Here is a 14176-nt window from a genome sequence, read left to right on the forward strand (position 1 = left end):
CCTGTCTTTTATTTTGTAACTTGACTATTCGACCTCGATTAACCCACTACGACAGCGATGTGCGACGGAAATACGTCATTACGCAAAGCATAGTGGTAAATTGAGTGTTTCAGCTCTGCTGACGAACCACTGCCAGCTGTCAACAGTAATATCAAGAAACCTGCATCCTGGTTCATATTTTACCGACTGTCTTGCTTCTTTCAGGTATTTTCCCTCATGACACTTGTTATTTAAGAGTTACGAAGTCTTTTAAATTTTAACTCTGACCACTGAACGTTAGCTAAACGTAGTAAAAGCATGCCTGTTAGCTAAAGTTAGAGGGGCATACAACCGTTAACTATACTACTTAACGTTGAGTTGGAGTTTTTCGTGCCTAAATTACATTTTCCCTTAAGTAAATAACTAAATGTTAAGTTTTAACATGTTTAACCGTGTGTCATTTTTCCACATGTCCCATCCCCATTCTCATTGCTGTATATTGATAAAACATTGGTTTCACTGATGTTGTATGTCCTCTCCTTGGATGTAACATCTGTCCTCTCCAATCTCTTTCCACACTCTCCATAGGCAATATGGGTCGCAGTTATATTGTGGAAGATACTGTGGAGGGATATCTGTCTAAACTATGTGAGCAACAAGCAGGTTCAGTCACAGGCCTGCTAATTGGACAGGTAAGATACTATACACAAGCAGTTAAGCTTTTGCTCAGTGACCCTGTCCTGTTATTGGATTACTTTCCACCTCTAGAGAATAACATCATGTGACAGTTTGATATCAGAACAGCTAGATGTCACTCACTGCAGTTACTTTTTGGTTATAATGTACAACTCCAATTCCAAAAAAGTTGGGACACTGTGTGAAATCTAATTGAAATAAGAATGCAATGATTTACAATTCCTGTTTGACCTATATTCAGTTGAATACACTAAAAAGACAAAATATTTAATGTTCAAACTGCTAAACTTAATTGTCATTTGTAAAATATACACTCATTCTGAAATTAATGCCTGCAACACGTTCCAAAAAAGTCGAAAAAAAATACTATATCAATATCCAGAAACACAGCCAACTTCTCTGGACCCAAGCTCATCTGATATGGACTGACACAAAGTGGAAAAGTTTCATGGTCTGACAAGTCCACCTTGCAGTTTGTTTTGGGAAATCGTGGACGTCGTGTCCTCCAGGCTAAAGAGGAAAAGGACCATTCAGACTGTTATCAGCTCAACGTTCAAAGACAGCATCTGTGATGGTATAAGCGTGTGTTAGTGCCTAGGGGATCATGGGTACTCATGAAAGGTCCATACAGGTTTTTTGAACAACATATGCTGCCATCCAAATTACATCTTTGTCAGGGACATCCCTGCTTATTTTAGCAAGACAACACCAAGTCATATTCTGCACATTACAACCACTTGGCTTCGTATTTAAAGAGTGCAGGAACAAGACTGGCCTGCCTGCAGGTTAGATCTATTTCCCACTGATCAGTTGTGGCACATTTTGAAGCACAAAGTAAAACAACGGAGATCCCGCACTGTTGAGCATTTAAAGTTATTTATGAAGCAAGAATGGGAAAGAATTTCAGTTTCAAATTTTATTAGTTAGTGTCCTACGTTTCTGAATTTTTACTGAGTGTCATTAAAACAAATGGTGGTGTATTACAGAAATGCACCTGTCTATACTATTTTGGAACATGTTGCAGGCATCAAATTCAGAATGAGTTTATAGTAATTAAAAATAAATTAATTAATTAATCAGTTTGAACATTGAATATCTTGTCTTTATACTGTATTCCATTGAATGTGGGTCAAAAAAGATTTGCACATCTTTCTGTTTTTATTTATGTTTTACACAGCATCCCAACTTTTTCCATATTGGTGTTGTAACTAGAAAATAGCTTCAGGTGTAACACAGGAGAACACCATACAAGCCGTGGAAACATTTCTCTTCAGTAAAAACGCTGTCTGTCAACTGGTGTCTTTTGTTGGATGTATTAGTGAATCTCTATGACATGATATGATGATGATGTATGCAAAGTGATGAGACAGTAAATGATATTAATGTCCAATCATTTTAGAGCTCAACCCAAAGGGATTTTGTCGTTATGGCAACTCGGACGCCCCTGAGGGAGGAGTCTAATGCAGCAGCTGGAAACTCTCTGGACAAGGAGTGGGTAACTGAGCATGCTCGACAGGTAGGCAGAGAGGAACCATCCTAGTCAAGTCAAGTCAGTTTTATTTATATAGCCCATTATCACAAAACAAGGTTTGCCTCAGAGGGCTTTACAGTGTACGACATCCCTCTGCCCTTAGACCCTCACATCACCCAAGGAAAAACTCCCCAAAAAGAACCCCTGTAACGGGGAAAAAACAACTTGTGTGTATTAAAGTGTACTGCATGATAACTCAGAGTGTGGAGTAGACGTCAACAGACTATCAGCCTGGATGATTATCAGGGCTGATATTTGGCATGTTACAGATTATCTGTATCAGCGTTTTATTTCAACTATTGCTGATAAAATTAGCAGTGTGCAAAGAAAATGTCATCATGCAATTAACTTTTATTTTTTAAAACCTTAGGGAATTATTTTTATTTATTATTTATGAATTTATTCTAAAAAAAAAAGTTGCTGAGAACTTTCTGTATATGATGTTGAATGTTTCAGTTTTTATTTGTTTTTTAGTTTTTTTTAAATTTACTAAAGGCATTTAAAAAAGTTTTGTGTTGCAGTTTGTTATATTACAAATATCTAAATATTGACAGGAAGATTTTTATTTCTTATTGTAAATGCATATCAGTTCCAAATATCTGTTATCGGTCTCATTAACTTGTAATAATCTGTATCTGTATCTGCCCTGAAAAAACAATTTCGACGACAAATAGATGATCTGTGTACCCTCTGTAAAATCTCCTCCCAAACATCATCTTGAATTGCCTCTTCCAAATGTGTCTCGCAGATAGCTTTGAGAACTATTGTATTTTTCAATATATGAGTTGTGTCTGTTGGTGTTAGAGGGCAAAAACTGAACAGTCGAAGAGGAGGCAACACAGTTATCTTTGCCAGAAAAGGAATGTGTTATTGCTAGTGTCTGTAGGCTTTAAAACTGTGGTTGACAGTGTTACACTTGACATTTTCTATTGGTTTAATCTGTTTTCAGGTGTCTCGGATGTTGCCCGGAGGCCTGTCTGTGCTGGGAGTCTTCATCATCACTGATACTGATGCCAAGGACACACTAACCACACTCCGACAGGTGAAACATAGAAACACACTGCATAGGTATAAGATGGACACACTCTTAACCCTTTGAAATGTGAGCAAATTTGCTTGATTTCTTTCAAAAACATGGAAAGAAGACAACGAGCAACTTAAAAAGAAGAAATGGTCCAAACATTAAAAAGAGCTAAGAAAGCTCAGAAATTCGTAAAATACAAACTGAAAATGAGCAAGAAAGAACAGAAAAAGAAAAGTAAAAAACTAAAATAAACAAGAAAATTACTTAAAAAAAAGGTTTCAAACATAATGATTTTGTAACATTATTTTAAATATACAATTATCATTATAAATATAGATTTAAAAAAATTCACTAAATATACTAATTTCTTGCAATATGCAAAACATTTCTTGCCAAATTGCTCACGGCCTCTTCCTCAGGTTCTTGCATGATCCCATTTTGGCCACGAGGGGGCAAAAAAACCTAAAAGTTAGCAGACAGATTTACCTCTCAGAAAGTTGTTGTGACAAGTTGGTTCAAGTTGGTAAGTTTATTCAAAGCAAATTTTATAGCACCACAAGAGGAGATTTTTACCAAAAGCTTCACAATTGAAAAATATGGCAACAGCCATAAAATACACAAAAATCATAATATAATGTAAATAGATTTAAATATGAATAAAAAATGCCACAAAGTTGTGTAAAATTGGTTTGATTTCCTCTAATAATATAGAGAGAAAGGCAATGAGCAACTGAGTGAGAAATGTTAAACATATTGCAAAAAATAAGAAGCTTGTCAAAAGATTTTTAAAAAGCTAGATAAAATTGTCTGGAGAAAAAAAGTTTTGGACAAACAATATTTGTAGTTATTATTTTCCTAATTACATATTTAAAATTACTTTACAGAATAATTATACATTTTTAAGCACTAGGTCATTGTTTTGGGGGATTTTTTTTTTTTTTACTAATATATGGATAATTTTCTTTTTGCTAATTTCTTGCTAACTTTTGACCATTTTATTTTTCATTGCTCACTGCCTTTTCCCATGTTTTTGAAAGGACTCAAGCCAATTTGCTCAGGTTTCAATGGGTAAAACAAGATGTATAATGGAATATCAACTGCCAAGAAGTGATTGGAGACTCATTAAAGTGACATATTATCTTCTCATAGGGAAGCTTATGCAAACAAAAAGAATACAAAAGAATCGGACCAAGGATAGAACCAGGGGGCACACCAGAATACAGAGTTTCAAATGAGGGAGCAGGTTACCAGCAGCAACTGAAAACTCTTATCAGAGAGGTCAAAAGAGACTGTTGACATATCCAGCAGACTCCGAACAACATTAGAATTGCTTTGGAGTCCAAAATTCTCTCTCTGTTTATGAAAGATAAATGGTTTATGTACAGCGAGGGCATTTACACATAATGTTTGCATTGGTCATGTGTGTGTACCTGTGAGTGTGTTCCACTCTTCTGATCCTTGTACTCTGTGCCTGTGTGTAGCTTGTTTTCGCAGTGGAGAACCTAATCTCCTCGGAGCGTCTGTGGAAACCTGCAGATGATGATGTCACAGACTGTGTTACTCTGCACGTTAACCCCAAAACCAGGAAGTATCCTTTTGCACAGCCCTCTCATTGGATGGTTCACTACCAAAAACTATGCGTTGATTTTCTTTAACCCCACTTATTAGAACCGTCTGCAGAACTTTTGACGTCAAAGATCCCAAGGTTGGTTCACATCTTTTATTCCTCACAAAGCCACAGCTTTCATCTGCAGAAATGAACCCTCTGAAATCTGAGAAAATTGGCATCATTTTTTTTTTTTAAAACACAGGAAGAAGGAAATGAGCAACTAAACAAAAAATGGCCCAGAAAAATTAGCAAGAAATTAGTAAAACCAGTAAAACTAATTAGTAAATACTAGAAAATGTCCTAAAAAAATTAGCAACTAAAATTGTAATAAAAATGAAAGAAAAAAACACAAAAATTGCTAAATATATCTATTTACTGTATCAGAATTGTTAAGATGTAGTTATGACAATTAAAAATACACTTTTCTGGACAGTCACCCCTAGTTTTTATGATAATATCTAAAAAAAAATCCCCCAGAGCTTTTTGTCCAAATCATTTTTCTTGTCATCATTTACTATTTTTCTGTATTTTGTGGGCCATTACATTGTTATAAAAGAAATCAAACCAATTCCCTCAGGTTTCAGAGGTTTAAATCCTAGTAAAAGGTGTCTGAACACTGAAAACTGAAGTCGGTTTAGGTGTTAAAGGGTTAAATTGAATCTGTTTCATATTCTCTTAAAAAATAACTCGTCCTTTTTTTTTCAAGTATCAATGAAGAATGATTTTGAGCTGAGGAGTTTTTGTCACTGATCCACCCATAGCTGAAATATTTTGAGTTAATAGTTACCCAGCCTATATACAGAGACACTCCAAAGGTTCATCCAGTGTATCCCCTGTATTTTTAAGTAACCTTGTTGAAGGGTCAAATCAGTTGACATGGCAGGATTTGGATCTCGAGTTGTCTTGAAGTTGGAGTGCAGAACTTTAGTCTTCCTCCTCTGGCAGTGAAAGTAATTGTACAAACACTGTCAACGCGCGCTTATGACCTGTGCCTGCAGGTGAACTCTCTGCATCTACCCTGCCCCCAGGAGAGCTCTCTTCAAGTCTTTGTTGACTTGAATCGCTCACCTGAAGTTCTTTTATCTTGAGCATCCACTCCAGAACTTTTATTGGACGCTTTGTGAGTTTTTCAGGTGTTTGGTTAGATGCCTGAAGTAAGATCTGGGGTTAGGGAAGGTTAAGAGACTTTCCTGTTTTGTTCTACGACAGAAAATCTCTCAGTAAATACCCCGCTAATGATTATTTAAGCTTTTATGTGTCTTTTAAAAGACTGTTGCTGATGAGACAAAATGCCACTAAATCCTAGACACAGCTCCTTTAACACCTGGTTCAACATCAGTTTTCTTGTGCTGCATTCAGACACCTTTCACAAGCATTTTAACTTTTGGGACTATAAATGTTATAATATTATGTTTCATGATATAATTTTTTTCTTAACATATTTTCATGTAATTTTCTTGTAACTTTTTACTAATTTCTAACTAATTTTTGGGCCTTTTTTTGTTATGTTGTTAGTCGCCATCTTTTGAAAGGAAAAGCCAATATGCTTAGGTTTCAAACGGTTAACTGACTGAGGAGCCAACTGAGACATGTCAAATTATCTCAGACTTAATATGCTGTTTGGATTTGACTATACAGCATTGTGATTGTGTTGTTGTTCATATTAATGTCGCTGACTGTTTCAGAGCATGGCCAAGCCTGCGGACTGGAAGTACCAGTCAGGTGTGTGTTCCTCCTGGAGCACGGTGTCATGTTGTTTAAATGTGGACATGTTGGTACCCCTACCAGACAACAGTACCAGTGCAGAAAGCATGGATGAATGTCTCAAGGTTAGTGCGTGCACACACACACACACAGACACACACACACATACAAATTCATTTTCAGAAATATCAGTGGAACTTTTCTCAGGTCACTGTTTGTTTCAGGAGGAACTAAGAGTGTGGGCAGACCAGCTGGAGAGTGGAGTTTGTCTGATGGATGGAAAAAAGCTTGCAGAGGATGCAGAGCTCACAGGAGGACAGGTTGTATGAATCTAACCAGCACTAAGAAAACTAAAATTAAATCTATAGAAACTAAATCTATAAAAGCTGCATGTACCTAAAGTAAGTTGCCAAAATATATATATATATATATTTGGATCTTTCTCAAGGGCGCTTCAGCTGTTTTAGTTATATAAAATGTACTTTTTCTGGCCATTTGAAGATTGACAATTGGGCCTCTGCCTCATGGTAATGTCAACTATTCTGCAGCGTTTTTGTGTCACTGAAACCAGTTCTCCAGGGTTTGATTCCATCTTTTCACCAGCACCTTTAACACTGACCCACATCCTCATGTTTAACTCCATCCTGTTTTCTTTCTGAATCTGCTGTTGTGGATGAAAAGTTGGTTTGATGAAAACAGGTCACTGGTGCCCGCCGTCCTCAACAAAAATACTGTTTAGATGTGTTTGAGCAAAGAACTGATACAAAAGAGGCTCCAGCAAAGATTCTCAACAGTCACATTTGGACAGAAAGCAAGATGCTGCTGCTTTCTTTAAATTTTGAACATCTTGACTTAAACATTGACTGGTTTTGGTGGTCAAAGGCCACTGTGACCTCGTCTGTCTCATTCTTGCAAACATATTGAGTCTCATTCATGAAATGTTAGTAAATCTGTGGGTAGATTTGCACGTAAAAAGCCTCGGTACATACACTGCATTCATGAACGGCATGGGAAACTAGGATTCGATCATAGGCACGCATGTATGTTCATGAATGCAAAATATGAGCACCATATAAGGAGGTGATTATCCTGTCAACCTGCAAACATACAGCAAACAAAGAAAGCAAGAGAGAGAAAGAAAAACTTTGCCAGTGCTGAGATTGAAATGATTTTGGGTGAAGTGGAGATTAGAAAAAAATATTTTATTTTCTTGTGTTTGTAGTCATGTAACAGTAGGTTTCTCGCCGCTTAAACATTTATTTCATTTCTTGTCCTTTATGAAACGATTGCGAACTGTCTCATGCTTAAATGACACTTTGGCTTGATGAATCCAATAATGGCGTCTGAAAAAGTGCAGACATTCTTCTGTGTCCCCCGTAAATTAACAAATAAATCTAAATAAATAACAACATTATAATAACATAAAACAATGCAATACAATAATAATAATAGGTTTTACTTGTTGGCACCTTTCAAAACACTCAAGGTCTCCTTACAAGGCAGAAAAATCATTATGTACAAATAAAACAAGAAATAGCAATATAAATAAATTTAAACGACTAAGAAAAACATGGAATGACAGTAATGAATCTAACTGACTCTGGATTGTGTGAAAAACAGGACTATATTATATATTTATATATTTTCCTATTTTTCTTTAGAAGAGGAATGTGAGACAGACATACACCACTCAGCTACTCATCACACAGGTAAGAGACACACGCAAATACACACTCTGACGCACATGGTTGTCATGTCAACCTCATGTGGAAAGTGTCCACCACTCTTGAAAATGTAAACATGTTGTGAACATTTGTAGTGTAAAATATTTTTTCCTACAGCTTCTCACTGAGATGAATTTAATAATATTGTATACTATATAAGCACTGTGCGTTACGCCACAGTGAATGCTGCGTTAGTGGGATAAAAATAAGCGATCACAGTTGTAATGCAGCTTCTAAATTAAGTTGATACACACTGTTTATAAAAGAGGACTGCTTTACCTCCTTGCTAGCTAAACGCGGCCTCCTGCTTCAGTGGATATCTCCTAACCCTCCCTCAATGTCACAGTGGCTGAAAGACACTATGTCTTTCCTTAAACTTAAAAAAATAAATAAATACACAATGAGAAGGTCTACTGATAAGTTTTTCCACAAGTGGCAACCATATATTTCTTATTTAAAGGACTTGCAGGTCCTGCCAGACTAAGTGCCTCCTTTCTTTCTTTTTCATTTTTGAGTAGTGTCATATTTATGTGAATGTCAAAACCTCGACTGAGCCAGGGTGTGTGTCTGGGTGTTGTATTTTTATTTATATATTTTTAAAATTTCTTTATTATTTTGTTATTCAGGGGTGGTGGTGTGGGGGCGTTGTCTGTCATTATAATGTGCCACAAAAGGACTAAATAAAAGAGGACTGTGATTTCTTGTGTGTCAGGATGACCGGAGGTTAAATGATGTGGTCCAGCAGTGTGGAGGCAGCGTGTCCGTCAGAGGAGGGATCCACGGCAGAGCTTACCTACACAGCAACAAACCAAAGGCCAAGCTGGCAGAGAAGGTAGTGCTGTCATTCAGTAGATGATATGAAACATAACTGAAACAAACAATGCATAATTTTGTCATAAAATCTTCATTGCGGACAGCTATTGAAGAGGGATGTGGTTTCTACGGTGGCCACAAGGGTTCAGATGGTGCTGGACGAGCTGCTGACATCAGAGGAGAGCAAGGGCAGCAGCAGAGACAAACAACACACAGGTACACACACACACACACACACACACACACACACACACACACACACACACACACACACAGACACACACACACACACACACACACACACACACACACACACACACACACACACACACACACACACACACACAGCAGCTAACCAGTTTGCTCCAACTATCACAAGCATGCATGTGCAGATAGTTGAGGTCATGGTTGAGGTCGAGATCAGGGTGGTGGGTGGGTTTAGGGTCAGCCAATTGCAGTGAAGAGGTAGGATTTTTCTGCTGATAGCAGGGTCAACTGTGGGCAAATGTTCACGTGACTTTACAAAACCCAGTTATCACAGAGTTACATACATGTGTAACAGTGCTGGGTCAACAATACACAAAGATAAACATGCATGTTGATGGGAAAAATTAAGATAGTTAAGTGATAATTATAGATTGTGACCTTTGTGCAGCCAAGCAAAAGGAAATACATCTTTAAGCCCCCTCATTGGGTCATGCGACTGTAGTATAGTTTCTTTATAGCCTAATGTTAGCATTATACTTCTGACAATTGCATTTAGGTCTCAAAAATTCTAAAAATGGTGTCCATCTGTGAAGATTATCTTGCTGAACAAAACATGTAAGTATCATGAACACTTGCTCACCGCAGACCTTATTATTCTGCAATAATCCAATGGAAAAACCCTGCAGGCTGTTTGACGAGAGAAACAGGGCAAGGCTTACTTCCGTGTCGGTTAAAGAAAAACATCATCTCTGTTGGACTCTGTGGCCACTTGTGGCAGCCGTGGTTGCTCTTAAGGTCACTTTAATGTCCCAATGATAAACACGGTAACATTAGGAAAGAAATATTTCGATTCAGGACATCTCACATGCTCCTCTCACTGTGCCTCTGACTCTCTGTCTTTATTTCAGAACAATTCTGTCTCCCTCATCGTATCTTCTGTCCAGTAAAAGTGAGCGGGCCAGTGTGTGTGTGCGACTACCAGTTTAGTGACGAGGCCCTGTCTGAGGTGACTGACAGGCTAAAGGAGATGCTGGACATTGATGCAGCCGAGGAAAATTTAGATAACAGGCAGGAGACGCCTGCTGAAACCCTAGAGAGCGATCCTGCAGCAGGTAGGGAGACTGTGTGTGTCTGCTTAATATTTACCATGTGGTTCATGATCTCATTTTATAAAGTAGGATACTCACACCAAAACTGATTTTCATTTAGTACCATTTAAATACCAGTCTTTACTCTCTTTAATCTTATAACATTGTTGTTTTAACCCTTTGAAACCTGAGCACATGGTTGAGCAATGGCTTGATTTCTTTCAAAAACATGAGAAGATGGCAATGAGTAGTTTAAAAAAAGGAATGACCCAAAAGTTAGCAAGAAATTAGTAAAAAGTACAAGAAAATTACCTGAAGATTAATTGAAGAGCAAAAAAAAGAAATTGTTTGAAGAAAAGAAAGGATTAAAGAAAAAGAAAATTACTTGGAAAAAGTGGTTAAATCTTTATAATAATTTTGTTATATAACTTGAAATATTTACGTATGATAATTAGAAATAAATATAGGGGCATCGGTGGCTGAGAATTGCACTCCATTAGCGATCTGTTTCTTCATAAGAACGGTTATGGCAGTTGCAGCAAATGTTCACCAACCCTGTAAGTTTTCAAACTGGAATAACTGGATAAACTCATCTACTGTTACTCAGTTTATACAGTAGCTTCTATGTCCTGAAGTCCCATAATGCTTTGAACTGCTCTGTAGTGCTGACAGTCCAATTCTTCATAAGTTATTTCCATAGCTGAGCAGTGTTTGTAAACTACACGCTGACAGTAAAGAACAGCTCTGTGTTTTTACCTTGGCCTGTTGGGACTGACTGTGTATGATGATCAGTTGAAACGAGGTTATCACAGTCAATGTGATGGAATTCTCAGACTTGCACACATAACCTGATTTTTCCCAATAATCAAGTTTGCTGAGATATTGTATGGTTGTAGTTTATGAAACTGTGTGTTTCCAGAGCCAACTGTTGAAGCTGTTGAAGTGCTCGAGCCCAAGAGGAGCAGCTACATCGGTAAAACGCTTTCCGCTATAACACATACACTTGAAAAAAATTCTCATAACATCACTATTATAGACAAGTGAAGCAAAAAATGTGATACTTTCACATGGACATTCGGCCACCTTTTTCAAATGGTCTCTTTACAACATGCAGAGTTCCCACACATTTTCATGGACAAACTGTTAAAACTTTTCCATTTTATTTTTTTTTTTAGAACCTGTAGTATTTTTTTTTCTCTTTCTACTTGCCTGTCATAGTAATTTCAGCTTGCTGGAATACATGGAGGGAGAGTCAGAATTCACATCAAACACATGTTAGAGCTACGTTACATCGACAGCTTCAGAATATAAATTTGCTGTCTCATTACATGGAGGGTTATCCATAAAGGACAGTAATGTCCTTCCATGACTTTTCCAAAATTGTTATTTCCCCCACACCTTTCCCAGCGTGCACTGTGCAGGAAATTTATTTTTGTTCATCTAGAAAATAGAAGGTGGCAGAATTGTGTTGTGTTGGGTAGATTGTGTATGGTGTGGTATGTCACGTCAGTATGTCAGTCATATCCATTCAGGATCACCACAGGATTGACTTTTCTGGCAAAAAGCCCTATGCTAGAATAAGTTATCTACTATAATGTCATCACACTAACCACTTTTTTCACATTAAAACTATAAAGGTATGATGTGAGTGTGTACATTTGCGTTTGTGTGAACACTATCCAAATTTTTTCTCTGTTTTATTAAGGTGTTGCCATGGCTACTGCTGTCGCCCTACTTGCCACCGCTGCCTCCATGCTATATCTCAATGACGTCTAATCTGCACACACTAAATAAAGTGTTTATAACATTTCTACAAGGTGTCTTTTGGCTGAATCAGAAAATTCAGTTGTGCGGTTGAAATTTTTTTAAAGATATTTTTGGGGCGTTTTGGCCTTTAACTGATAGGACAGCACAAGTGTGAAAAGTGGAGAGAGAGGGGGGATGACATTCAGCAAAGGACCAAGGCTGGAACCTGCTGCCGCTGCAGCAAAGACACAGCCTCAATGCATGGAGCACCCGCTTTATCCACTGAGCCACCAGGCGCCCCAGGCTCTTCTATATTCTATTGTGATATCATTGTTTTTATAATAGACATTTTTCGTTTATTGGGAAAGGCGTCACTCATAGTGAAAAACCCACAGGAAATGATCATTACCTCTGCAGTTCCTCTCAGCTCCATGGAGTTAGTTTGGTTAGTCCCTTAAGGATTTCATGATCTTGGGATCACAACAGTTAACGCAAAATATATCCAATCCTTGTGAATTCAGTGCAACCTTGCAATTTTGTCAAATCACTGCAACTATACCAGCTTCAGAAATCTGACTATTTAAAACAGGTATCATTTCATTTTATAGTTATAGTCAGCGTATTGATCCGCTCAGCCTCTCTCTCTCGCTCAGTTATGCAATGCAATAACACCACTTGTAGCGCCTGCTGCATCATGCCCAACGGACCCAGTACCTACCGACGAGAAAATAGCCATCGCATCATGTGACGTAGAAAATCCCAAAAGTGTTTCCATTGCAGTTTTGCAAAATACGGCCTTTTCTAATCATCTGAAATACCACCAAATTCGAGTGTTAAAACTTTTTTGCAATAAATGGGAGTTTTTTTCGAAATTGATGTGTTTTCATTAGGTGTATTTTCTATTCATGATTTCAATTTGCGCAATTTTAGGGTTAAAAGAAACCTGCCTACTGATTTCGATATCAGTTATCAGCCTGATGAGTTGTTATAAATTGGTATATCGAATATTGGCAAAAAAATACAATATCATGCATCCCTATCTAATATTAGTATCTCCAAAACTAAAGCATTTTTTTGGGTCTTCCCTCTAGCCTAGAAGAGAAGAGTGATAGGAGGGAGAATTGAATGAGAGGGACAGAAAAGAAGGAGTCAGAAAGATGAGACAGAAGAAGAATAAGAGACGGACAGAAACAGACACTGATGGAGAGGTAAACACTTCCTTCCACCATTCCATCTGGACCTCATGGTATGTTTTTTCTCTGCTCATTCAAAAAAAACAACCCTGACCCCTAACTCTACTATAAGTGTAGATTTATTTGGGGGGACACCACCCCATTGCATATTGTGCCACCCTGCCAAAGCCTCTTGCCAACCCACTGTCACCCAAAGTGAAATTTGGATTGCAGAGAAAGTACCTCAAACTGTTTCCTGGCCTGTCTGTCTGGCTTCAGATAAACACAAAATGTTTGCCCTGTGAGGAGAATGGAGTAGAGATAGGGGCAGCTCTACCCAATTTGGTGCCCTAGGTGCCCTAGCCCACCCAATAACGACACATCACATGCTCACATATAATTTAGGAACATGTTTATTTATTTGTAATGTTTATATATATATATATATATATATAGATATAGATATATAGATAGATATAGATATATAGATATATATATTAACATTACAAATAAATAAACAAACACGTTCCTAAATTATGTGTGAGCATGTGATGTGTCGTATTTGGGTGTGGAGGTGCAGGTTAGGGTTATATATGTATGTGTATGTGTATATATATATATATATATATATATATATATATATATATATATATATATATATATATATATATATATATATATATATATATATATATATATATATATATATATATATATATATATATATTAGACAGAAAACACTAAGTGAGGGCGCCAGTGAGCATAGAAAATTATTATTTTATTATTATTTTCAAGGCCAAGGCCAAGGGGGACTGGCGGCGTGGTGGCGCCCCTCCAGCAGATGGCGCCCTAGGCGACCGCCTATATCGTCTATGTCAAGAGG

The 14176-nt window shown here is 37.4% G+C and overlaps 1 protein-coding gene across 1 annotated transcript; it reads left to right on the forward strand.

The window, feature by feature from the left end:
- The first annotated feature begins 69 nt into the window (after positions 1–69).
- odr4 (odr-4 GPCR localization factor homolog) lies at positions 70–12191 on the forward strand. Its single transcript, XM_042498454.2, has 14 exons — positions 70–204; positions 568–671; positions 2075–2191; positions 3156–3248; positions 4712–4818; positions 4899–4935; positions 6525–6668; positions 6768–6863; positions 8205–8252; positions 8980–9099; positions 9185–9296; positions 10196–10399; positions 11295–11348; positions 12081–12191. Exons 2-14 carry the CDS (start codon positions 573–575, stop codon positions 12149–12151), a joined length of 1302 nt encoding a protein of 433 aa, XP_042354388.2. The 5' UTR covers positions 70–204; positions 568–572; the 3' UTR covers positions 12152–12191.
- The last annotated feature ends 1985 nt before the right edge of the window (positions 12192–14176 follow it).

This window comes from Plectropomus leopardus, chromosome 12, assembly GCF_026936395.1.
Source record: "Plectropomus leopardus strain MGB_pleo_1.0 chromosome 12, ASM2693639v1, whole genome shotgun sequence".
Classification (NCBI taxonomy): domain Eukaryota; kingdom Metazoa; phylum Chordata; class Actinopteri; order Perciformes; family Serranidae; genus Plectropomus; species Plectropomus leopardus.

Bases quoted from the DNA above. Each gene is read 5' to 3' on its own strand.
- odr4 (XM_042498454.2), top strand. From the start codon at position 573: ATGGGTCGCAGTTATATTGTGGAAGATACTGTGGAGGGATATCTGTCT. The intron at 3,249-4,711 runs GTGAAACATAGA...GCCTGTGTGTAG, and splicing joins CACTAACCACACTCCGACAG to CTTGTTTTCGCAGTGGAGAA. The intron at 4,936-6,524 runs GTTGGTTCACAT...TGACTGTTTCAG, and splicing joins TTGACGTCAAAGATCCCAAG to AGCATGGCCAAGCCTGCGGA.